This window comes from Armigeres subalbatus, chromosome 1, assembly GCF_024139115.2.
Source record: "Armigeres subalbatus isolate Guangzhou_Male chromosome 1, GZ_Asu_2, whole genome shotgun sequence".
Lineage (NCBI taxonomy): Eukaryota > Metazoa > Arthropoda > Insecta > Diptera > Culicidae > Armigeres > Armigeres subalbatus.
The window spans coordinates 220834280-220858689 of record NC_085139.1 but is presented as its reverse complement, the minus strand read 5'-3'; the positions used below and the strand labels follow the sequence as shown (position 1 = coordinate 220858689).

At 41.9% G+C, this 24410-nt stretch overlaps 3 protein-coding genes across 4 annotated transcripts in view; all 3 read left to right on the top strand.

The window, feature by feature from the left end:
• Positions 1–24410, top strand: part of LOC134205789 (protein-tyrosine sulfotransferase) — a 463178-nt gene that overhangs the window by 87542 nt on the left and 351226 nt on the right. The gene's annotated exons all lie outside the window — the stretch shown is intronic.
• Positions 2062–6121, top strand: LOC134207012 (uncharacterized). The gene is made up of 3 exons (XM_062682752.1): positions 2062–2507; positions 2549–5803; positions 5857–6121. The coding sequence occupies exons 1-3, from the start codon at positions 2062–2064 to the stop codon at positions 6119–6121; spliced, it is 3966 nt and encodes a 1321-aa protein (XP_062538736.1).
• Positions 6279–24410, top strand: part of LOC134207011 (uncharacterized) — a 38537-nt gene continuing 20405 nt past the window's right edge. Inside the window, exons 1-2 of the mRNA XM_062682751.1 lie at positions 6279–7316; positions 7364–7900. Of these exons, the coding sequence (XP_062538735.1) occupies positions 6279–7316; positions 7364–7900 (1575 nt within the window). The remainder of the gene's footprint in view (positions 7317–7363; positions 7901–24410) is intronic.

Sequence of the window (24410 nt, the reverse complement as noted above, 5' to 3'; positions counted from 1 at the left end):
AACGTGTCAAATAAGATTCAACAACTTACTTAGATCTTGTACGATTTCTTCTATATAATTCAAACCTCTTTCTCAAAGTTATAAACCGAAAACCAGCTTTACAGAACAGAGAAACCAAATTCCCATAAGAATACGTAGTTTTGTGAATTTAAACCCTTTTTTCTCAAAAACTGGACGTGTTACAAAAAATCTGAATACATGACTGAATTCAGCGAAGAAAAATCTTTCAAGTACACTAAGAATGGTTGAAGGGAGTAAAACACTGTTGACTAGTGATTCGAAGGAATTTCTGGGCGAATATCTGGGAGAATTCCTAGAGGAGTATTTGGATTATTTTCTGGAGGAGTATCCGGAGATACTCGGAGATTTATTTGTCTTATTTGACTCAGTTCAGTATTTGGAGCTTAATTCAAATTTGGAAAATAGTATGTGCACGAAATTTTCTAGGAACATTTCTTGATATATTGAAAGAGATTGTCAGTTGGGGGATTCCTTCCCAATTCTGAGTTATAAACATTTTAGTTCGAAAATATCGCTCTACCGCGAGAGAACTCCCCTCAGGCCTTAAGCACTTCTCCACAGTTATTAATCGCGAGGTTTCTAAGTCAATTACCATTTTTACCGTATAGGGTAAGGAAGGTATTTTGGCCCGGCCCAACTATTCTTCAGCAATAATTCGATTTTGTGGTTATATTTGATTAGGTCCCCATTTAATTAAATACAGGGAACATTAGTAAAAATTGTCGTACATCAGTCAATTAGACACAAAATATCAAAAATTATGAAGAATTTTTTTAATTTTATTTTGGACCACTTGTTTTTATTTTGGACCACCCTTTGAACATATTTTCGACTACCATTGTAATTTTCTATGTAAATCATCACTTATGTTACAGGATTCATATAACAGGGTGGCCACTCACCCGGGAATCCGGGAAAACCGGGAAAAACCCGGGAATTCGAAATCACCGGGAAAAACCGGGAAAACCCCGGGAATTTGTTGAAGTCGCAGGCATTTTCTTCAAATTTTTAAAATTTATAATCCAAAAGTACCTATACAGTGATCGTTCGCTAATTGGGGCACAACCTCACCCCAACTAGCGAATGGCGTTCGCTAATTGGGGCGTTTTGACAAGCGTCAATGTTGGCACCGCTACCACCCGGCATCGAGAAACCCTGAGTTGTGCGCACCCGGCGCATGGTGCATCCGTTCGCCTCAAACGATGTTGTCGAGGCGAAGTGGTAGCAGCCTGGACGTAAGTATGCGTGAGTATATACTCAATTCAGTAGAAACCCGAAATTGGGTGCTAGCGAAGTTGGATTTTTCTCACAATCCGTACGTTAAACCTAACTTCGGAAGTGGTGCGCTGAATAGCGCTTCGCGATATGAAAACAGCGCACCACTTCCGAAGTTAGGTTTAACGTACGGATTGTGAGAAAAATCCAACTTCGCTATCCCCCAATTCCGGGTTTCAACTGGATTGAGAATATCAGAGCAAGGAGGATGCGGCAGAAAAAAAGGTAAACAAAACAAATCTTATAACGTACAAGAGACGAGTGGTCTTAATTAAAATTGATAGTGAATTATTGGAATACTGCCGGAACTAATAGATTCAATTATCGGAAAAAATATATATTTGAATCGTGTCGAAGTGCCTTGGGTGAAAAAATGGTATTTTTATTGTTTTGTAAACTGTTTCTAATTAAACGTATCAACATGTAGGATAGAATAAACCGCCCGTAGATCACGCCATCGTACATGTAAAATTGAAAGGAAACGTTAAAGAAAACTATAAAATGTAAGTAGTTAATTAGAGTATACTTACCAACAGAAAACATGTAATTAACATAGTGTCTCTTCATATCTGAACTTAATAAAATAGTTTCAAGCTGTTGCACAAACAAAGCACTGCTCTGGAAATTGGTGTTCATTAGGGTGGTCCAAAAAGGAACAAACTTGAAAATATTATAATGTTCTGACCAAATCCCAATTTGCAAAGTCCTGATAAAACAGGGTTTAGTCTCGTTGCTTTTGAGCTTCCTGATGATGCCTAGTCCAAAATGGTTTTTTGTGACCACTGCCAACAGTGGTACAATTTCGGCTGTGTTGGCGTCACAGCAGAAGTAAAGGACATTTCTTGGTGCTGTCAAAAGTGCAGTGGAGGTGGTAGTGATTACTCTGGTTCGTCCGAGCTGCAAGAGGAGTTGAAGAAGCTCGAAAAGGAGAAGAAGAAGCAGAAGCGGGAACTGGAAAGAGAGAAGATTTTGCATCGGAAGCGCCTGGAGGTCCAACAAGAATTGTTTGAGATGCGCCAGCAGCTGGAAAAGGAAAAGCGGGATATGGAACTGGAGTTCGAGAAGGCACAAATGGAGAAGAAGATTGCCGAAGAAGAAGCCCACCAGAGGAAACTGGACGAAATGCGGACGGAGATGGAAGAGAAGCTGCAGCAGTTGAAGCTAAAGCGGAGAACGGAAATGGACACTGGAAAAAGGAGTCAAAGGGAGCTGTCGGTGGTGTCAAAATGGGAAGCTCGAAAAGCGGCACAAGGAAGATTGCGGAATTGGAGCATTCGAAGCTGGGGAAAAACCTCGAGAAGAAAAAATCGGGGAACAAAATGCCCGGAAAAGCGGATGCAGCGATTGCGAAATTCAACGATCCGAGAGGAGCCTACCGCAAACACTCGACGCCGACAGTTGCTCAGAAACTCGCACCAAAGTCGATCGGAGATCCATCAACTCTGCCGGAGAGTTTTCTAATCGGGCACGATGGAAATTCGACGCCTGTCGGACGTTCAGGGGTTCCCAAACCGGAAAAGGGGAAGCGTAGCAAGAAGTGGCAGATAGCGGAAGAAGAGTCGGAATCTGAAATGAGTTCCGAAGAAGTAGAAGAAGAACAGTCCGTTGAAGAGGAGGTAAGCCAAGAAGAAGAAGGAAGTTCCATCGAGGACGAAGAGAGCTCTTCGGAAGAGGAAGAAGGCTGTAAGGAAGAAGAAAGTCCGGAGAATTCTGAAGAAGAGAGAGACAGGGAGAAGTCACGTAGGAAGCAAGGAGAAGTCAGGCGTGGTCGACAAAATCGGCAGCATAAACCAACGAAGGCGCAGATGTCCGCTAGGCAGTTCCTATCCAGGAAGTTGCCGACATTTTCCGGCAAGTTAGAAGAGTGGTCGATGTTCGTCAGTAGCTACGAGACGTCGACGAAGGCGTGCGGCTTTTCCGACGTAGAAAATTTGGCCCGGCCACAGGAATGCCTGAAAGAAGAGGCGCTGGAAGCGGTCAGGAGTAGGTTCGTTCTGCCGAAATTAGTCCCAGAAATAATAGAGACGCTGCAGATGCTGTATGGGCGACCTGAGCGACTGTTGAACATGCTGCTTGCGAAAGTGCGCAATGCAGCGCCTCCAAAAGCAGATCAATTGGCGAGTTTCATCGGCTTCGGCGTGGTGGTGCAGCAGCTATCTGACCATCTAGAAGCTACAGGGTTAACTTCGCATCTGGTGAACCCCATGCTTATTCAAGAGCTGATAGAGAAGCTACCAGCAGGGACGCAGCTGGAATGGGTACGATACCGAAGGAAGAGCAAGGTGGTGACGCTGCGGACGTTGTCAAATTTCCTGTCACGTATAGTGAAGGATGCAAGTGAAGTGGCTGCCTACGGAGAAGCATCCCGGTCCGGAGAGGTCGGTTCAAAGAAGGTGAACCCGAGAAGCAGAGCAAGCGAAGGGTACATTCACACCCATGACGCGGCGGAGAGTATAAGTTGGAGTCCGCCTGCGAAGGAGAGAAGGCCGTGTAGGATCTGTGGAAGAGTAGATCACCGAATCCGTAACTGCGAGAGGTTCCGTAGACTCCACTACAGTGAGCGATGGGAAGCGGTTCGCAGATGGAAGCTATGCCAGCTGTGTCTGAACGAGCACGGTACTGTCAGCTGCAAGTTGAATTTTCGTTGCAACATCGGCGGGTGCAAGGAGCGCCACAATCCACTTCTGCATCCACCGAGATCAGTGGCTGGCTCGAACTGCAATATCCACGCTATTCAACCAAAGCCATCCGTTATTTTCCGTATGATGCCTGTCACCCTGCACAGCGGAATCTACTCGGTGAATACCTTTGCCTTCCTGGACGAAGGTTCTTCCTATACGCTGGTGGAGAACACGCTGATCGACCGACTGAGAATTCGTGGTGTAACGCAGCCACTACGAGTGACGTGGACCGCTGGAGTCTCACGAGTCGAGAAGGACTCGCAGTGTGTAAACATGCTCATTTCCGCTCGAGGATCAGCGCAACGTTTCTTCATCAAGAGTGCCCACACGGTGGAGAGTCTCAAGCTTCCGCAGCATTCACTAGCTGTGTCGGAAGTGGTGAAGCAATACAGCCACCTTCGAGATCTGCCGATCGCAGATGTTCCCCAAACAACGCCACAGATTCTGATCGGGCTGAAGGATATCCATCTTTACGCTCCGATTGAATCTAGGATAGGCCGGCCGGAAGAGCCGATAGCAGTCAGGTCGAAATTGGGGTGGACTGTCTACGGACCGACCGGCGCGAATGCCGCGGAAGGTGGAATCGTCGGACATCACGCTTGTAGCTCGGTAACTAACCAGGAGCTGCACGACCTGCTGAAGAGTCAGTACACTCTGGAAGAATCCGGTATTTCTGTGGCCTTGCTTCCCGAGTCAGAAGAAGACAGAAGAGCAAAAGAGATTCTGAGGAAGACGACAAAAAGAATAGGAGATCGCTTCGAAACGGGACTGCTGTGGAAAAACGACTGCTCCGAGTTCCCAGATAGCTACCTCATGGCCGTTAAGCGGCTGATTGGCCTGGAGAATCGTCTCAGTAAAGATCCCGAACTGTACGCCAAGGTGAGGACCATGATCGCCGACTATCTAGTCAAGGGGTACGCACACAAGGCAACGTCGTCCGAGCTAGAAGCGCTAGGTTGCAGCAAAGTGTGGTACGTGCCACTGAATATCGTCTACAATCCGAGAAAGCAGAAGTTTCGTCTAGTGTGGGACGCAAGAGCAGAAGTGAGAGGAGTATCTTTGAACTCGAAGCTGCTGAAGGGGCCGGATATGCTGACCGCCTTGCCGGCGGTAATTTGCAAGTTTCGTGAACGAGAAGTCGGATTCGGGGCGGACATAAAGGAGATGTACCACCAGCTACGGATCCGAGAAGAAGACAAACGAGCGCAGAGATTTTTGTTCCGGAATGATCCATCAGCGAAACCGGAAGTGTACGTGATGGACGTAGCGACGTTTGGGTCTACGAGTTCACCGTGTTCAGCCCAATACGTGAAGAACTGTAATGCAAGAGAATTTGCAGGGCAATTCCCGGCGGCGGCGAAAGCCATCGTCGAAAATCACTACGTCGACGACTATTTCGACAGTTCAGATACAATCGAAGAAGCAGTGGCACTTGCGAAGGATGTGAGATACGTCCATTCCAAGGGCGGTTTTGAGTTGCGAAACTGGGTTTCCAATTCCAGAGAGTTTCTGGAGGCCATGGGAGAACGTAAGGAAAATCAGTGCGTGCGTTTCGGTGAGGATAAGGAGTCCGGCTCCGAGCGGGTGTTGGGGATCGTGTGGAGCCCAGCAAACGACGAATTTTCCTTTTCGACCAAGCTCAGGGAAGACCTGGTGCCTTTCCTGTCCGGCGAGCAGCTGCCGACAAAAAGGATCGTGATGAGCTGCGTGATGAGCTTCTTCGACCCGTTGGGATTACTCTCCGTGTTTACGTTCTACGGGAAGCTGCTGATTCAGGATTCAGGAAGTGGTACCAGTGGATCAGGAGGCTTCCGGAAGTCGAGGAAGTGCGAATTCCTCGTTACTATTTCTGCGGTGGACGTTCTTTGGACTACGCCAGTCTTCAGCTACACACATTTGTGGACGCAAGCCAGGACGCGTACGGAGCAGCAACGTACATCCGAATTGAAACAGACGAGGGACCGATATGCTCGCTAGTAATGTCAAGGTCGAAGGTAGCACCGTTGCAACACATGTCCATTCCCCGTTTGGAGTTGCAAGCAGCAACGCTAGGAGCGAGACTCGCCAATTCCGTCGGCGAGATTCTTACGTTAGAAGTCAAGCGTCGTTTCATATGGTCCGATTCTAAGACCGTACTCTCGTGAATCCACTCCGACCACCGTCGTTATAAACGGTTCGTGACGTTCCAGATCGAAGAGATACACAGCCTAACGAAAATAGCGGAATGGCGTTGGGTGCCGACTAAGTGCAATGCGGCCGACGCGTTAACGAAGGGGGAAAAGGCGCACAGCATGCATTCCGATGCTCCGTGGTTCCGCGGCCCTGGATTCCTCTACCAGCCGGAGGATTGTTGGCCGAAGCAGGGCAGCATCGCACCAAACGTTCCCGGAGAGGTGTGTCCAGTTCCACGATATCGCCATCACCATGTCGATAGTAGATCTGCAACGATTTTCTAAGTGGAGGGTATTACTGCGGACGGTGGCATGCGTCTATCGGTTCGCGTCGAACTGTCGAAGGAAAAAAGATGGATTCAAGATCGAAGCAGTTCCAACTACAGAAGCGGTGAAGAAGGCGGTTATAAAAACTGTACGATCGACGACGGTACCGTTGAAACGTGAAGAGTACCAGAAGGCGGAGGCGTACCTCTGGCGGTCAGCCCAGGCCGATTGTTTTGGCGACGAAATCAGGACGATCAAAAAGAACCGGCAGCTACCGTTACAGCAGCAGCAGCAATTAGAGAAGAGTAGCAGTTTGTACAACCTGAGTCCGTTCCTAGACACTGAGGACGTACTGCGAATGGAAGGTAGAGCAGCGCAAGGTTCGTCGCTGCCGTTCGAGCTTCGATTCCCAATAATTCTACCGAAACAGCATCTGGTGACTGACAAGCTGCTAGAATACTACCATCACCGAGTAGCACATGGAAACGTGGAGTCTGCCGTCAACGAAATCCGGCAAAGATTCAGCATTCAGAACCTGCGAGCAGAGTTGAAGCGGATCGGGAAGTCTTGCATGTGGTGCAAGGTGAAGAAATGCCGAGCGAGGACACCGAGAATGGCTCCATTGCCGGAGTCGCGCGTCACGCCGGGACTACCACCGTTCAGCCACACCGGCGTGGACTTCTGCGGCCCAGTCACAGTTACAGTCGGTCGAAGATCGGAGAAGCGGTACATCTGTTTGTTTACCTGCATGACTACGAGAGCTGTCCACCTTGAAGTCGCTCACAGCCTGACGACTCAAGCGTGCTTGATGGCCATTCGAAGGTTCGTGTGCCGCCGAGGAAAACCGTTGGAATTCTACTCCGACAACGGCACGAACTTTCAAGCTGCAAGCAAGGCGATTGTGAAGCAAATCGGAGAAAAATGTGAGGACGAATTCACGGATTCCAGAACCCGCTGGAACTTCAACCCCCCCAGCGCACCTCACATGGGTGGTGTCTGGGAGCGATTGGTCCGCTCCTGAAGGCAGCATTAACCGTGCTAAACGACGGGAGAACAATAACCGACGAAGTGTTGCTGACGACGATTGCGGAGGCTGAAGACCTAATTAATTCCCGGCCGTTGACATACGTCGGCCTGGAACCGGGAACAGAAGAAGCGTTGACGCCAAATCATTTTGTTCGTGGCGTCGGTACGATCGGTGAGGAACATCCTGTTCCACCTACGAGCGAAGCCGAAGCACTTCGAGACCGCTACAAGCGGTCACAGCGTTTGGCGGACAAACTATGGGCTCGGTGGGTGTTCGAGTATTTGCCGTCGATAAATCATCGGGCTAAGTGGCATACTGACGTGCCACCAATAGCAAGCGGTGATCTGGTGTACATCGCGGACGACGCAGTGCGGAAGAGCTGGATCCGCGGCATCGTGCTAGATGTCTACCCGGGGCGGACGGCCGAATTCGACAAGCGACGGTACAGACGGATAAGGGTAAGTTGAAGAGACCGGTGACGAAGCTAGCGGTGCTGGGGATCCAGGATGGTAACTCCGGCGTTGCAGAGGCCCCACCAGAGATACGGGGAGGGAGTATGTTGGCACCGCTACCACCCGGCATCGAGAAACCCTGAGTTGTGCGCACCCGGCGCATGGTGCATCCGTTCGCCTCAAACGATGTTGTCGAGGCGAAGTGGTAGCAGCCTGGACGTAAGTATGCGTGAGTATATCAGAGCAAGGAGGATGCGGCAGAAAAAAAGGTAAACAAAATATATCATATAACGTACGAGAGACGAGTGGTTTTAAGTAAAATTTCAAGTGAATTATTGGAATACTGCCGGATCTAATAGATTCAATTATCGCAAAAATATATTTGAATCGTGTTGAAGTGCCTTGGGGATAAAGTAAACCACCCGTAAATCAAGCCGTCGCACCTGTAAAATTGAAAGGAAACGTTAAAGAAAACTATAAAATGTAAGTAGTTAATTAGAGTATACTTACCAACAGAAAACATGTAATTAACATAGTGTCTCTTCATATCTGAACTTAATAAAATAGTTTCAAGCTGTTGCACAAACAAAGCACTGCTCTGGAAATTGGTGTTCATTAGGGTGGTCCAAAAAGGAACAGTCAATGTTGTTTACTTTTTGCATTGAACAAAGGAAAATTTTACCCGCCAGAAAATATCGATCCCGCCAAACACGGAAACAAGACTTCAACGCGTTTTTGACATCACATTTTGACGTTTAGCTGCTTTTTAATTGGGTTTCGCCCCAATTATCGAACCCCCAACTAAAAAGCGCCCCAACTAAATAAAACCCAATTAGCGAACGTTGTGAATTGCGACCTGGGTCTTTGACAGGTGAAACTTTATACTGTTTTCTGTGCTTTGCAATCAAAATTCGCGAAGTCGAAGCAAATTCTGCTCTTCCCTCCTATGGGAAATCCCATTGCTATCTGTCAGAGTTTGAGTGAAACATGGCCGCCATCTCCTCCTCTCTGTTGCTCTACTGTAAAAACCCATAAAGAACTGTCATTGTTTGTGTGAAGAATTTTACTTCGACTTCGCGAATGCAAACAAATAAGTATTTTGAGTTGTGGCAGTATTGCACGAAACCGTTGTGTGCCCTTTTCATTATTTTCTTGCTACATAGTTTCTAGAGTGCAATCAATATCTCAAAAGTTTTTCGGACAAAACAGCAATAGGAACTTGATATCTTTTACAGCAAGTCAAGAGCCTGTTAGAATGTTAGAATTCAATGCTTATTATTAAATAACTAAATTGATACTTAAACATAATGTTGTACATTTTATACATTGTTTTACATAATCAAAACGCTCTCAGGAACTTTTAAAAATTTCCGGGAAAATTTTGAAAAGCCTACCGGGAAAACCGGGAAAAACCCGGCAATTTGTTTTGTCAACTAGAGTGGTCACCCTGATATAAGCAAAGAGAAGGAGGAGCATTTGATGGGTATATATTTGATACATGATAAAAAAAAAGAAAATTAAGTCTGACACTTATTTAGAGAAAAAACGAAATATATTTTACTTGTACTCTACGTTTTTATCTTTATTGAATGCATTGATTATAATATTCATTAGTATTCAACTTTCTGTCAGTTATCATAAACTTCTTTCTTCTTCTTTTCAAATTTAGATGTAACAATCTTCTTCTTCTTTTGTTTTGGTTGGTTTCTTCGTTCTTCAGCCTTCTTTCGCTTTTCTTCGACCTTCTTCCGTCTTTCTTCCGCATTCTTCCGCTTTTCCTCAATTTTCTTTCGCTTATCTTCCGCTTTCTCACGTTTTTCCTCTATCTTCTTTCGTTTATCTTCTGCTTTTCTTTTCTTCTCCTCTTGAACAGCTTTGTGGTACATTAAGATGGCGTCAATTGTGGTGCATCATATTCCGGTACATCATAGTCAGTTTGTGAACGAGCTTGATTTTCGAGAAGTAGCTCATGTCGCCTTGTTGTTTCATTTTGGACAGCTGCAGAATCGATTTCCAAATAACAGCTTGGCTCAATCTCGTACCTCGGCTGATCACTGATATATTCCCCCAATATTTCATCCATTGGTTCAGAATTGTACATTGGCAGGTCTGCATCCACAGAATCTATTTTGATTTCGTGTTGATTATCTGTAATGTGAATCAGTGGTTCGAGCAGCTTGAAAACACGGGCGAGGATCAATTCCTCCGTCGATTCAAAATCATCAACATTACGAGTCTGGTATAATTTCTGTCGTTCAGGTCCCATCATTTGAAGGATTTGTTCAGCTTCTGATCGAATAACCGGAAATGTTTCGACAACAAAAGCACACCCTTCATTTTCAGTGATCAGATAATCAATTTTCGATTGAGTCTGTCGATGGTCATCGTTCGTCTCAGCTTTATCCTGATGTGGTGATTCAGGCACTCGTAGCGCTTGTTCCAGTCCTTCCACTGGAAACAATGTTTCATCAGGTTTCGGCAATGATGATTCTTGTGCTCCTACCACTTGAACTAGTCCTTCCACTGGAAACAGTTCCTCCGGTTGCGGTATCGTGCGGTTAGGACCATGACATTTACAGTAGTCGACGTTGTTTTCGTCGAATGGAAATAGTTCGCAGCATTCGAATCCATTTCTTATTACATTAGGATTAAGAGTATCCTGGTTTGAAAACTGCCACATCGAGGGGTTGCAAGATTCTTGTGCAATTAGGGTACAAACAAACCAAATGAATACCCAGCTTCCGGTACGCTTCTGCGGTCTCCCAGGCAGTGTGCGATGAATGTCCATCAATAAAATGAACAGCTGGAAGTGCTTTTTGTTCAACCAGTTGGGGATGCAATATATTTTGGACATATTTCGAGAAGCCAGGCCCCGTCATCCACCCAGAGTCGGTTTTTGCTATACTCCAATCGGAGGGCACACTACGCGTAATTTCAGAAGGAATTTTCTGGTACGGAAAAACCACCATAGGAGAGTACATTTTTCCGTCTGCGGAACAGGTAAACATAACCGTTATATTTTTTTGGCAGGACCTTTATCAACCTTGTAGACGTTCTTTTCACCCCGGCAAGCAATAACCTTATCCACTGCTGGGTCGAGATAAAAACTGGATTCATCACCATTTAAGACACACTTAGCGCTTTTGAGAACCTCTACAAGGCCCTCCTCAAGTAACAAGCCGTGAACTTCCTGGAACCATTCCCTTATATCTTGTTCGACAACGTTAGCATTCGCATTAGTGACGCCTTCTGGCTTCTGAACAGAAAGTTCCTTGTGCCGTTCCAAAAAGCTTTTAAGCCATGAGCGACCTGCAAATCAATCATTTAAATTTTATTATAGCTACATTAAAATAAAATATAAATCGGATTTTGATCCACGTATGCAGTGACTCGGTTTATGATGCGTTATCTTGTCACCGGGAACCCTTTGCGAGTCATCTTCGTTATCCAATTTACCAATTCCGCTTCATCCGCATCGCTGATGGCAGTGGATGGACCGGTTCTCCACCTTGTCCATGGACCTGCCTTGTTCCTTACACTTCTAGACCAACATTTGAAAAGGGCGTAACAGCCAAAATTTGTTCCTTCTGATTCTTTGTGCACATATATAGCATTATATGTAGACGACGAATCAGAAGGAATAAATTTTGGCTGTTACGCCCTTTTCAAATGTTGGGCTAGACTTTTTCCCTAACGGAATATGATTGTAGAGCGCGGGACTCTGTTCCGCTCGCAAGCTGCGCGGACGGACATGCCTTTACGAATTTCGTGTAAACATTTGCTGACGTTATCTTCCGAATATTCCTTCTTCCGTGGAGCTTTCTTGAATTCCGCCATCTATATATAGTGAAAATAGTTCCACGCTGGATTTATTGGTGTTTTACTTAGGTTTCCATAAACTAATAAGCGATAATTTAAGCAAATGTACCTACCTTCAATTAAATCAGAACAGCCGGTTTGATCGGCGCGTAAAAATGATTGATGGATAGAAACAACTGTCAAAGTGAGTTAGAATTAAGGAGGTATGGCGAAAATATGTTCATTTTGATAAAAAGGAATATATTCTTGACATGCCTTGGAATACTGTTTTAAAACAATTTATGGTTTGTTTAAGCTAAGAAACGGTTACAATTATGTTTAAATAAGTCAACAACGTTATACACATGTTTAAAATATATGTTTAGAATAAACAGTATCTCTCGGAAGTTAACTTCATTTTCGGATTATCCTCTTCAATTTGGTTCGAATGATAACATACGTGAAGATATACTCAATTTATTAGCATTAAATGCCACATTTTTAATTAGGCAAATATGGTAGGGGCTTTGTAAATAGTTTCTTATTTAGAAAAAATCAAAATGTAGCGATTTTATTTATCAAATTTCAAGTAAGTGGTCCAAAATATGAGCCATGGTGAAAATACAGCCCTTACCCTATCATTTATTTATTTATTTATTTATTTGATATTAAATCCATCTGACATTTTTTGTCTTAATGAATATCTTAAAACTACCAACAAACACGCATTTTACATTAGACTCTGAACCGAAACAAATGACGCTTTTTACAAAAATCACAGCTCAAATACAATAAAACGAAAAAATCAGAATCTACTTCGATTTTACAAGAAAACAGGAAAAAAGAACAATAATAATACGAATAGAATGTTACAATGATGGCCTCCAAGTATTGTTATGCATATTGACAAATTCTCTACATTTAATATTTTCTGGCCACGTCAAAGGATCGAGCGCTCTAGATTTCCATTTTTTATTTAAAATCACCTTGAAGGATATAAAATCTGGTCTTCTTCCGTTCCAAAATTTTGTTAATTTAATAACATCATTGCGCTTGCATTCGATAGTACCAAGTGCGTGAAAACCCATGAGGCTAACACGGTGATACCTTATGCCCAGTGAAGTCGAAACAATTTGCAAACCCAAAGTTGCCTAAGACCGGCACCGGGAATCGAACTCAGCCACCATCAGCATGGTGTTGCACTTATTACGTAAGCAATTTTTCTGGGTTTTACGACATCCCCTTCCCTCCTTGTAAGATTTTTTTCATACAAATGAATTTTTATTTATATGGAGGGTAATATAATGACCGACCCCCCCTCCCCTCATAAATGCTTACGTAATATGTGTACGGCTCCTTACCGCTTGTCTTTGTATTGGCATTATATTCCCCACTAGGACATTGCCGCCTTTGTTTGCAAGGCTACTGGAGACCCCAGTTGCAGAACAGTGCATGAATGGAAAAGGAAATCATTGGAAACATAATTTTGTTGGAGATACAGCACTACTTATATGTGACCGGATTCAGTCACAATCAAGTTGCTACAAAAGTTTTTGTCTGACTTGTGCTGCTTGGGCCCAGTTCTTTTTTTACACGGATAGGTTTTAGTCGATTAAGACCTTTAGCGTCAATAAAACTATGAGTTAACCCCATGAAAAAAATCAAAAAAAATCAAAGAAAATGCAGGTGGTATTTAAAAAGCTGTGAAAGATCAGGTTAACTGGGAAATTAAAGATATAGAATAGATATATATTAGAGTGGGGCGTCATGGTCATTTTTTCAAATCAATGATTTTTCGAAGCCATTCTGAGTCCTGAACAACTGTGCAGAATTTTGGACTGATTGGTTGCTTCCTCGCTTTCCGCATCGCGTTTGAAGTTTGTATGGAAATTAGTATGGGAGAACGTATATTTTTGCATTTCTACTACTAGAGGTTTCAGTTCATTGTAAACCAAGTGGCACATTGCGTAAAAGTATAACCCAAAGGATGCCGAAAAACTTTGCTGAAGAAGGCACGTTGCTGGAACGTCCACGAAAAAAGATATAACGCTTCGAAGATTGAATGTTCAAACCACATGCAGAAAATCGTTTATTCTGCCGGCAGTGCCGTACTACGTAGACCAATAATTTAATTGAGTGTTATTTCAAAATAATTGATCTTATAGGGCTTTAGAGCTAATGGGAGCTATCCGGAATCATTTCACAAAGAAAAAAATACGACAAGAAGGAAGATAGGTTTTGCCCTTCGGTAACCATAGGTCGTCCGGTAGTGCTGGCAGAAACATTGATTTCTTGCATATGGTTTGAACAATCAGTTTTCGAAACGTAATAACATTTTTTGTAGACCTTCCAGCTATGTACCTTCTTCGGCAAAGTCTTTTGGCATCTTCCAGACTATATGCTAACGTATTGAGTCACGTGATTGATGATAAATTGAAGCCGCTAATAGCAAAAATGTAAAAAAGTACGTTTTCCCATACTAATCTCCATGTAAATTTAAAACGCGATGCGGCATGCGAGGTCGCAACCAATCGAGCCCATATTTTGCACAGTTGATTGGGGTCCCAAAACGATTCAGAAAAACCTTGATCTCACTTGATCGGACAAAGTTTGCGTTTTTCCATACAACTGCGCCCCACTCTAATATATATATATATATAAAGATATAGATATAGATAAAGAATACCAACCGTGTAATAAAAAATATTGGGTGTGAACAATTGCTAATTTTGTACCAGAGTTCTGTTTGTACAATTTTATCTTTCGAATTCCCCGAGCACCCAAAAAGCAGTTGAAAATTGCAAAACACTTTTACTTAACATAATTGTCCAAAAAATGCTTACTATACAGATTTATTACAAGGTGTATTTAGTCGCGCTGATATGAACGAATCGCTGAAGGCAAACACAGATGCTAGTTGTTTATCATTGCTTCACAAAAACATTGGCAATGCTACCAGGGACGATGATGTGAACGCATGTTTTGGTGTCCCTGATGAAGAGTGAGCTCATTGAAGCCCCAGTATCCAAACGTATGAACTTGAATACCACACATGGTATGATAACACTGTTTGTATTTTTTTGCTGTACATATCATGAATCGAGTTGTTAGATGTTTCAAGATAATCGATAATGTACTAGTAATGTCGGTACATGTGAGAACTATGTTTAATGCTCTAGAGTTCAGATACCGTAATCAGTAAAGCACTGATCATAGTTTTTTTTTTCATTCCGCATTTGCACTATTACTAATTTACTCATTAAATTAAGTGGTTTATGCTTCCTGACGACTAATTTCTGAGTCAACTGTATATGATCGAGAAAAACCATTATGAATGCACTTCGGAAGCTTTTGATCCGCACAGATTCAATGGATATACGTTATGGAGACAGCCTACGGAAAATCACAAGTATTGATTGCACCCATAATTTGCCAGAATGGATGGTTACGAAAAAATCGCGAAACTCTGGGATGAACTTTTGGAATTGGCCACTTTTACGGATGCTCCGGATCTTCCAAAGGACCGTTTCTGTAGCATTTGGAGGCCACAGAAGATTTTCATTATTGATTGCATCCATAATTCACCAGGAAAGATAATCAATCGCGAAGCTTTGGGGCGAGCTTTTGGAATAAGCCATTTTACGGATGCTCCGGATCTTCCAAAGGACCGTTGCTGAGACATTTGGAGACTTTCACTATTGATTGCATCCACAATTTTCCAGAGTGGATGTTACGGAAAAATCGTGAAACCCTGGGATGAACTTTTCGAATTGGCCATTTTTATAAATGTTGCGGGTTTCTTGAAAGACCGTTTTTGAGTCACAAAAGACTTCTATTATTGATTACACCCACATTTTGTCAGAATGGATGGTTACGGAAGAATGCGAAAGTCTTTACTGGGATGAACTTTTGGAACTGGCCACTTTTACAAATGTCCTGGACCTTCCGGAGAATTGTTTCTGGGACATTTGGAGGCCACAAAAGACTTTCACCATTGATTGCAACCACAATCCGGCAGACTAGATGGTAAAATATCGCAAAGCTCTGGAATCTCTTCGTTGTCATTACATTCCCCACTGGGACATTGGCGCTTTGCAGTTTAGTGTTCATTAAGCACTTCCACAATTGTTAACTGCGAGGTTGCTTAGCCAAGTAACCATTTTTGCATGCGTACATCATGAGGCTAACACAAAACAATGATACTTTTTTGCCCTGGGAAGTCGAGACAATTTTCAACCCGAAAATTTCCTAGACCAGATCGGGAATCGAACCCAGCCACCCTCAGCATGGTCTTGCTTTATAGCCGTGCATTTTACCGCACGGTTAAGGAAGTCTCCAAAGCTCTGGGACGAACTTTTAAAATTGATGTTCCGGAGAGCCATTTAGGGAGCATTTGGGGGTCACAGAAGACTTCCACTATTGATTGTCCCCACAATTCGCCAGGATGGATTGCTATGAAAAAATCGCGAATCGCGTTTTTTTTTGTCTTTATTAGCGAGACTTTCAGCCCTGGGCTGGCTCGTCCCGAGGAATCGCGAAGTTCTAGTTAGATTTCTCGAAAAAGTCGTCTTCAGGTGACATTTAGAGCTCAAAAAAATGCAACTTTTGATGGGTAAATATGCTCAATAAGGACTGTTCAGTTTATTGAGAGGACACTTTCACATGACGATATAAAACAGACAGATTGGTCAATTTTGATAGAGTTTGATTTATCGTATATTATAATACACTGTCAATCAACTGTAATTTTTGAAAAGAGGTAAAACAGTTTAAATCCAACAAAATGGCGCCTATTGTCAAAGCTTCTCGAATTTCGCGTAAACATAAGTTTTCCAACACATTTTTTATAAGCTAAATTGAGTTCAACTCAATGGACGCAGTGGTTCTACGCCCCAACAAAAAAAAGCTAACAACTGTCAATGTAATGAGAATGTAAATCGGGATGTCAACAAAATCATTAAGAAGATCAGTAAGAAACACACTGTCATTGATTTGTCGATATCCAGAAACATTGTAGCCTTTGTCAGCTTAAAAACGGAATATAAACGGTTCTAGCTGTTGAAAATCCTTATCTTCTTCCAATCAAAAGTTATAATCGTTTTTCTGTCAAAATTACATTTTTTTCATAAGTATATATCTCCGGTTAGGGCAGACCATAACAATATATTTATACGGCATTTGATAGAGAAATTCATATTCTTCATTATGCCAAAAAATTGGGGATATGTTATTTTTTTATCTCAAATTTTACCAATTTGACTAAAATCATGTTTTTTTTTCAAATAAATTGATATAACTCGACAATGCAAGAAGATACAGGCGATATTCTTATAGCAAAAAACGCGTTTTGAAAAGCCCCAAAAGTCTTCAGAAAATAAGAGATAAAAAAAATAAGAGATAAAAAAATAACATATCTCCAATTTTTTGACATAATAAGGAATATGAATTTCTATTTCAAATGCCGTGTAAACATATTTTTTTGGTCTGCCCTAACCGGAGATATCAACTTATGAAAAAAATGTAATTTTGACAGAAAAACGATTATAACTTTTGATCGGAAAAAGATATTGAGCATATTTACCCATAAAAAATTGCAATTTTTTAAGCTCTAAAAGTCACCTGAAGATGACTTTTTCGAGAAATCTAAAACAAAAAAACTCAAAGGTGCAGCCCAATCGGGTTGTACGCAAAGGTGACGTAGGACTATGTACCCGAGCAAAAATGAATAACTAATTGATAACAAATTCTATTATCCGGTTATCGAACATATTGATAACTGAACTTGTTATCATTTTGGCTGAATTAACAGCCAACATAACAAAAATGATACCAGAATTTTGTTCCTGAAATAACTATCTGAAAACAAATTTGGTTGTCACTGATACCAAATTGATAACACATTTTGTTATACATGTTATTTACTCAAATAACTAATTTAGTTATTATTTAGTTATCAGCCATCACTGTTTTATCGACCAAAATAGTTAAATCTTCTTTGCCGACTTCGTTACGCATTGAAAAAAAATGTTGGCATTCACTGGGATTCGAACTCGAATCGAGTGATTGTACGGCGTCGTCTCTAGGCACTCACCCAATTACGCTCTCTTGAGGAGCAGGAGAGAATAGCACTTCGCTTTCTACGATCTTGTATTTACTGAAGACTATTCATAATCAAATCATGATGCCATGACAATTTATGTAAATAACAGCCGGCTGGACAGAGTGCAAAGCAGAATAACTTATTAATAACAAACTTAATTATCCAGTTATATTGATAACTAGAATGGTTATCATTCTGGTTGAATTACAAGTCAACTTAACAAAAATGATGTACGAAAGGGTTGATTTTGGTACATAAGGTTATGTGGGGGCCCGGGGCCATGGCCCCTCGGAATTTGGATACGAATGAATTCACAACGCGCATTTTCGCCTACAATGTCTGCCGGGTCGACTAGTTAAACATATTTTTTGGGCTACTGTGATAATCCATTCAAACACCTTCCAAAGGATTTTCTATTTCACATCTCGATATTCCCATGAGTCCTTTCATTTTCATTAGAGGTTTGACTGCAGATGATCTTGCTCGTTTGCGTACAAACCTAGGTTTGAACTGTCAATAGTTGAGCAATTAGTCTTTGGTTGAGCAAATTGCTAGATCTACTAAAGTGCGAGCATGATTGTTTTCTCCACAACAAACCAGATCGTTGCAATTTCTTGATTATCTGACACTTCCAGATAAATTTTTCGCTTCCCCATATAGGGTAATTCGCCTAATGTTGAACGGCTAATTTCTTCGCCTATTGTTGAACGCACGTGCACGTGTTGAACGCACATAAGCACTGTGGATCCCAAGACCAATTATATTGCGGTTAGTCAAGACTATTCACCGTTCCTAAATTAGCACATGCCCTTGGATCACATGTTCCGGGAGCTGCAAGGCCATTTTAAGTTCTTATTAAACTACAACGCTTGGTTCTCAGATACATATTTCATTATTCAACGACACCTGAAATGAAAGTATAGTTAATAAAGATAGTATAAAACAACTAGAAATATTTCAACTTGTGTGCAAATTCCTTTGTTGACAGAGAAATAAACAAATCGGTAGATATCGTTGGTAACGAGGAAAATGCTTAGACGAAAATTTCAGTACAGTGTTTGGAAACAGCTTTTGTCACACTATTTATAGCATAGGTCGGATACATTTAGCAGAAGTTAGTATTGTGCCTTGCAACAAAATGATATCTTTCGTGATCATTTTTTCAAAGCTTCTACAGATCTGACATTCATCGCTACAACCCACTACGTGGCGGTCAACTTTTCAAAATTATCAAACTAGCTTTTTTGCTACAGGTATGTTTTTCTTAGGCGACCACTTGGCGCTTATTTTTGGATGCGTCGAAAAATAAGCAGATGAGTAGATTTTTTTATGCGCTGTATAATACGTTTGAAAGAATAGAATGCTTAGACCGATATCTGAAAGACGCGAAATTTAGAAGAAAATACCAAATTTGTATAGATAACAAATTTTGATATTATTCAGTTATCAGTTAATCACATGATTGATAACTAAATATCAAGTTGATAATAAGGATAACTAATCGTGTTATCAGTTTGATATCATTTCAGTTATCTGCCTTTGCTCGGGTAGCTATTCGAAATTGATGGTATTTGTCATGATAATTTGTGTCGTTTTATTAACATTGAACAAACTGCTTGGAGGCCAACTGAATCAAGAAGTCGAATAGTTGTTCCCAGTTGGATGGACTTTGATTTTCTAACCGTGGAATTAACATGACTCATCGGCCGCTGAAGCCACTCGATTGGCTTTCAGTCGGGGACATCACAATCCTTACTTTGACACGTACGCTTAATAAATATATTTGTGTTTGGTTTCACGACACTTCTGATTCTGCTTATTATTTCTTTATTTCGGTCATTTTAGAGGATGGTGTCCTCCAAAAAGGTTTTTATACAAAAGAAGGTTGATCCGACAATCCGATACGAACTTTCTTCAAAGTGCAAAACTCAATCGTAACTAGCAAATTTGATAGCGCGGCGGAGGGAGATGATGTAATTAATTTGAACGGATGGAATCATTAACAGCAACCAAGCTACCAGGCTTAACCCGATGCCGCCGAATCAATCCATTTTCGCAATTAACTCTTTCTTAACTCATTAGATATAAGAAAGCTGCTTTTCGACGCGCGCAAGTCATTTAGATCGGGATTCCGCAGCAGAAAACGGACCGTTCGGAGAATGACAAATTCTAAGAATCCTATGAAATTATTATTAGTCGAACCGCTCTCTGTGGAGTCCCGATCAAAATGGCTCGCGCACGCCGAACAGCAGCTTTCTTGTATTTAATAAATAAAGTCCGTTAGCCCCGCCCCTTTGTGATCTGATATGGGTGTAAATATAATGTGCACTCATAACGATTAATGAAGGGGCGGGGCTTATGGAATTACTTCATTAGATATAATAAATCTGCTTTCCGGCGCGAACGAGCTTTTGATGGAGATTCCGCAGACAGCAGACCGTTCGGAGAATGACAAATTCTAATAATCCTATAAAATGTTCTCGCAAGTTTCTGAATTTGGTTATGAGATGTTATTTATCTTAGATGCGTATTGTTGCGAGAAATAACAGCAGAAATTTGACTCAAGACGAAGTTTCTTCATATTACCAAACATTATCTCTTGGCATGTGTCTGTCCGAGCGACGTTCACCGATGGGTGGTTGCTGTAGAAAGTTTCCACTGAGGTGGCGTCTTCATTGATTTTATACAAAAGAAGGTTGATCCGACTTATCGAAATAAACTTTCTTCAACGTGCAAAACTCAATCGTAAATAGCGAATTTTATAGCGCGCCGGAGGGAGATGATGCAGTAAATTTTAATGGATAGAATCACTAACAGCAACCAAGCTACCACGCCAAACCCGATGCCACCGTAACAGTCCATTTTCGCAATTAACTCTTTCTTTTCATAAAATGTTGGTCCTGAGAAGAACCAATTTTTCTTTTCCCAATTTTCCAACTAACTGACACCACAATTTGTAATAAATTTTCAGCATCGGCACTGGCGGTGCGGGATTGCCACAGTGCTATTTTTATGGTCAACCCTTTCTTCATATGAAATGCTGGTTCGTTGAGGTTGAATGCAGCAACACATCGAGCACCACCACCAATGCGATGGATTTCCTTTGAAAATGTTATAAGCGCCTCCGTGATGCTGTGTCCGCTCCGCTGCAATCGCTTTGATGCGTCTGCTCTGCGTGAAACCTTGTTCAAACTGAGGATTAGATCCAAACCCGCAAGTGATTGATTTTTGATGTCTGTGCTAGTGATGCATGTACGTGTTTGTTTGGTTGACCTATTTCTAAACTGTTAATCAATTATCGATAATAAATAGTAAAAAACCAGTATTTTCAAATAAATACAAAGAAGCGTTGACTCATCCTTGATCGAATGGTCCAAAAAAATTGAAAATCCATCGAGAAAGGGCTGAGATATTAAAGTTTAAAGTCTATCATATTTTCGTGACGGTCCCCGATTTTCGCAATCGTAAAGTGTACCCCAATATAGAAAACACAGACGTAGTCCTACGTCAAAAGTAGATCAAAAATACTGTTTTTTTAGGTACACCCTAATCCAATTAGGTAAAATTGCTCTAAATCAGCCAACTTAAAAGCTACAGAAAAAGTTTTTTCAGCAAAATTGATTGGAATAAGCTGCGCTACAACTTTGCAGAACATAACATATCAATATTCCGAAAAAAATCTACTTTTTTATATGATGCGCCACCCTATTTTTTGGTTGCACCATAAAGGTGGCCTTACTATTTCGAACAATTTTGTAAAACAACAGTTTTTTAAAAAATATAGTTTTGGCGTAAAATGCATCTTTCCGCGTAAATCTGTATCCTGGACCATAGTGCAACGAAAGTTCTCCTTAAATTTAGTTGGGAATTCCGTTAGAATCCCATTCCGTTGGGAATGCTGGAATTACGTTGGCGATTCCAAATGGAATTTTGTTGTGAATTTATTCTAGAAGTTTGGAGTGGCTTTCAGTCGTGAATAATAGCGCCAGCAATTTTATTTCATTGCCGACTTTATGATCCGAAGATGGAATCTTCTTCAGGGCCTGTTGTTTTATTAAAATATTATTTTTTAACAAACTCAAACGATCTTTTTTTTGTATACAAACTTATTCGATGGCAGTGTGGCAGTTGGTGTAAAAACTTTTTCCTATCTAAATCTATCTTACTTGGACAAAATATAGGTCATTTCGAACCCCTTTTCAACACTAACAAAAATTAAATTGTCAAAGCTATTATTCACAACTGAAAGCCACTCCAAAAATCGAACTACAAAATTCCCAGTCGAGATCCATCCACAATCTATAATGGCGGATTATTCTAGAATTCTGTTGGAAATTGCACTTGGATCTCGGATGGGAATCCCCCCTGAAATTTCGTTGAGAATTTATCCCGGAATCTCTTAGGGAATTCTTCTGGATATTATTTTTGAAGCTTCAAACGGGAATTCCCCTACGGATTCCTTAGGAATTCACCTAAAACTCCTTTCAATTCCCCTCTTTTCCCAAGAATCCCCCCTTGCTTATAGGATTCCTCCTAGATTTATTTTCAGAATTCCCCCTTTGGAATTTGTTCAGAGCTCGTTTTGGAATTTCTTCAGAATTCCCCCTTTGGAGAACATTCTGAATTCCCCATCCGAATGCCTTCAGATTTTAACTTCAGAATTAAGAAAACCCGGAGTATTCCATCTAGCGGTGACGATGCCTTTCTCGATTCAATCGTTTGGTTTATCCTTGGCGTGATACACTTCATAAATAATTGCCTACATTACGGCTCATGCAAACGCTGTATAGCGAATCAACCAACCAAACTAATATACACAGAAAAAAAATATGAAAAATAAACACCGCGTAAAACTTGACATGCGGGAATTTACGCTATTCTTCACTGAAATGGTCCTCTTCCTATCAAGATTGCTTACAACTTGTATGCAATATTGATGATTCACGTCAAATATTGTATACATTTAGGCTATATCCTGTGTGGAATTACGCAAATAATAGTGTTCCATTTATGTGCATGATTTTTAGCGTAAAGTTCAGTGGATTTTTCTATCTGTGTAGTTGAACACACAATTTTCTTTATAACTTCCAAACGTAATGACCGTTCGTGATTATATTCAATAGTGATCAACAAAGGTTTATCCCCCGTCCAATGCAACCTGTTGCGAGAAAATCGGTTAAGAATTACTATACAAAAAATGGCTAATGTTTTTCCGGTTTTCGAGTGCACACACACACTCACACACATACACACGAACTGACAGACATTTGTTCCGTTCGACGACGAGTTGAGTTTTGAGCTCGTAAACTACAAACAATGTCCCAATTGATTGGCGTATTACCATAAGCCGGTGGTCCCTTCAATGTTGAATAATCGAAATTAAGGGATTTTCCTCCCTCAATCAGAGTAAGATATTGCACATCTAGATAAGGATTTCAATCAGGTTCCGAATACGGATTAGCCCCCGAGCCAATTCCGGATGCCTCATTTATATGCTGATCAATCGAATCAGGTAGCTAACCTAAATAATCAATTTAAATTTTGCGACAGCTGCGGGACTTTTACACAATGCACACGCTTTTCTTTCCGCGAAGGATCGGAAGAGCTCGTCACGGTGATAGGATTATGCAAATTTCGTTAAACTTTTCACATTACCCATGCGTTCGCTTGTTCAGGGCCAAAATCAACCGAGATGACAATTTTGTACCCATCAACCCGAGTACTGACTGGCTGACTGACTCCGGCTTTTGTGAGTGACGAACTCCAAACGACGTTGCGCTGCGATATGGTAAACGACCAGTTGCTTCTCCAAACAGAATACACAATTTCCTCGCATCGCAATCGGAAAAGGCTTCGCTATCGTCAAACCGTCGTCGTCACCCATCCATCCATCCCAGTCACCGCGCCTAGAATTCCGTTGAGGATTCCTTTGTGCACAATTGGGTGGAATGGCTTTACGAACGGGGAAAAAAGGACAAACATCAATCCGAATGTGTCCCGTTTCCTATACCTTAAACAACATTTTCACTTCCAACGCCCCAGTCCGACGCAGAGCTCCCCCACTAAAGTGCCACTAAAAATGAGAAAGTGATGGTGCTGATGATGATTTCTCAGCCCCTTAGTCATATCCCACCACACAGGCCGCGCCGCACTTAGGATCAACGAAGACAGCACTGAGTGAGGAGGGAAGAAGCACAAACAGACTGCGGATATGGCGAAGGCTGGGCGAGAGTGATTCCGGGGGAGCGGCATCGTCCTTGTCGTTTGTATCTTGCACACAACCTCTATGCTTCATAGTGTACCGAACAGCAGCGAGAACGAACCCCGTACCGGAACTATACACATACACTTCGACGGAAAAGGAAGACCGACTATGATGAAGATGATGGCGACGACGACGACGACGACGGCAACGGAAGGAGAATCTTTTGCTCAAGTTGCTGCCAGCCGGCAGCAGCCAGTTCCAGCGCTCGAACATAATATCTAGTCTCCCGCTGGAATCCACTTGAATCCATCCTGGGATGGCAACTGCAGGAAGCAGGAGGCGAGAAGCGTTGAGCCGGAGTGCCACATGTCACCGAAAGGGTTTTGTTTGAAGGCAGTTGTGTATGTAGGACA

What these genes read in the sequence shown, in the direction of transcription:
- LOC134207012 (XM_062682752.1), top strand. Translation starts at nt 2,062, where the DNA reads ATGGTTTTTTGTGACCACTGCCAACAGTGGTACAATTTCGGCTGTGTT. An exon ending in AAAAGGAGTCAAAGGGAGCT is followed by an intron (nt 2,508 to 2,548) that starts GTCGGTGGTGTC and finishes AAGCGGCACAAG; the next exon opens with GAAGATTGCGGAATTGGAGC. An exon ending in GGCTTCCGGAAGTCGAGGAA is followed by an intron (nt 5,804 to 5,856) that starts GTGCGAATTCCT and finishes GGACTACGCCAG; the next exon opens with TCTTCAGCTACACACATTTG.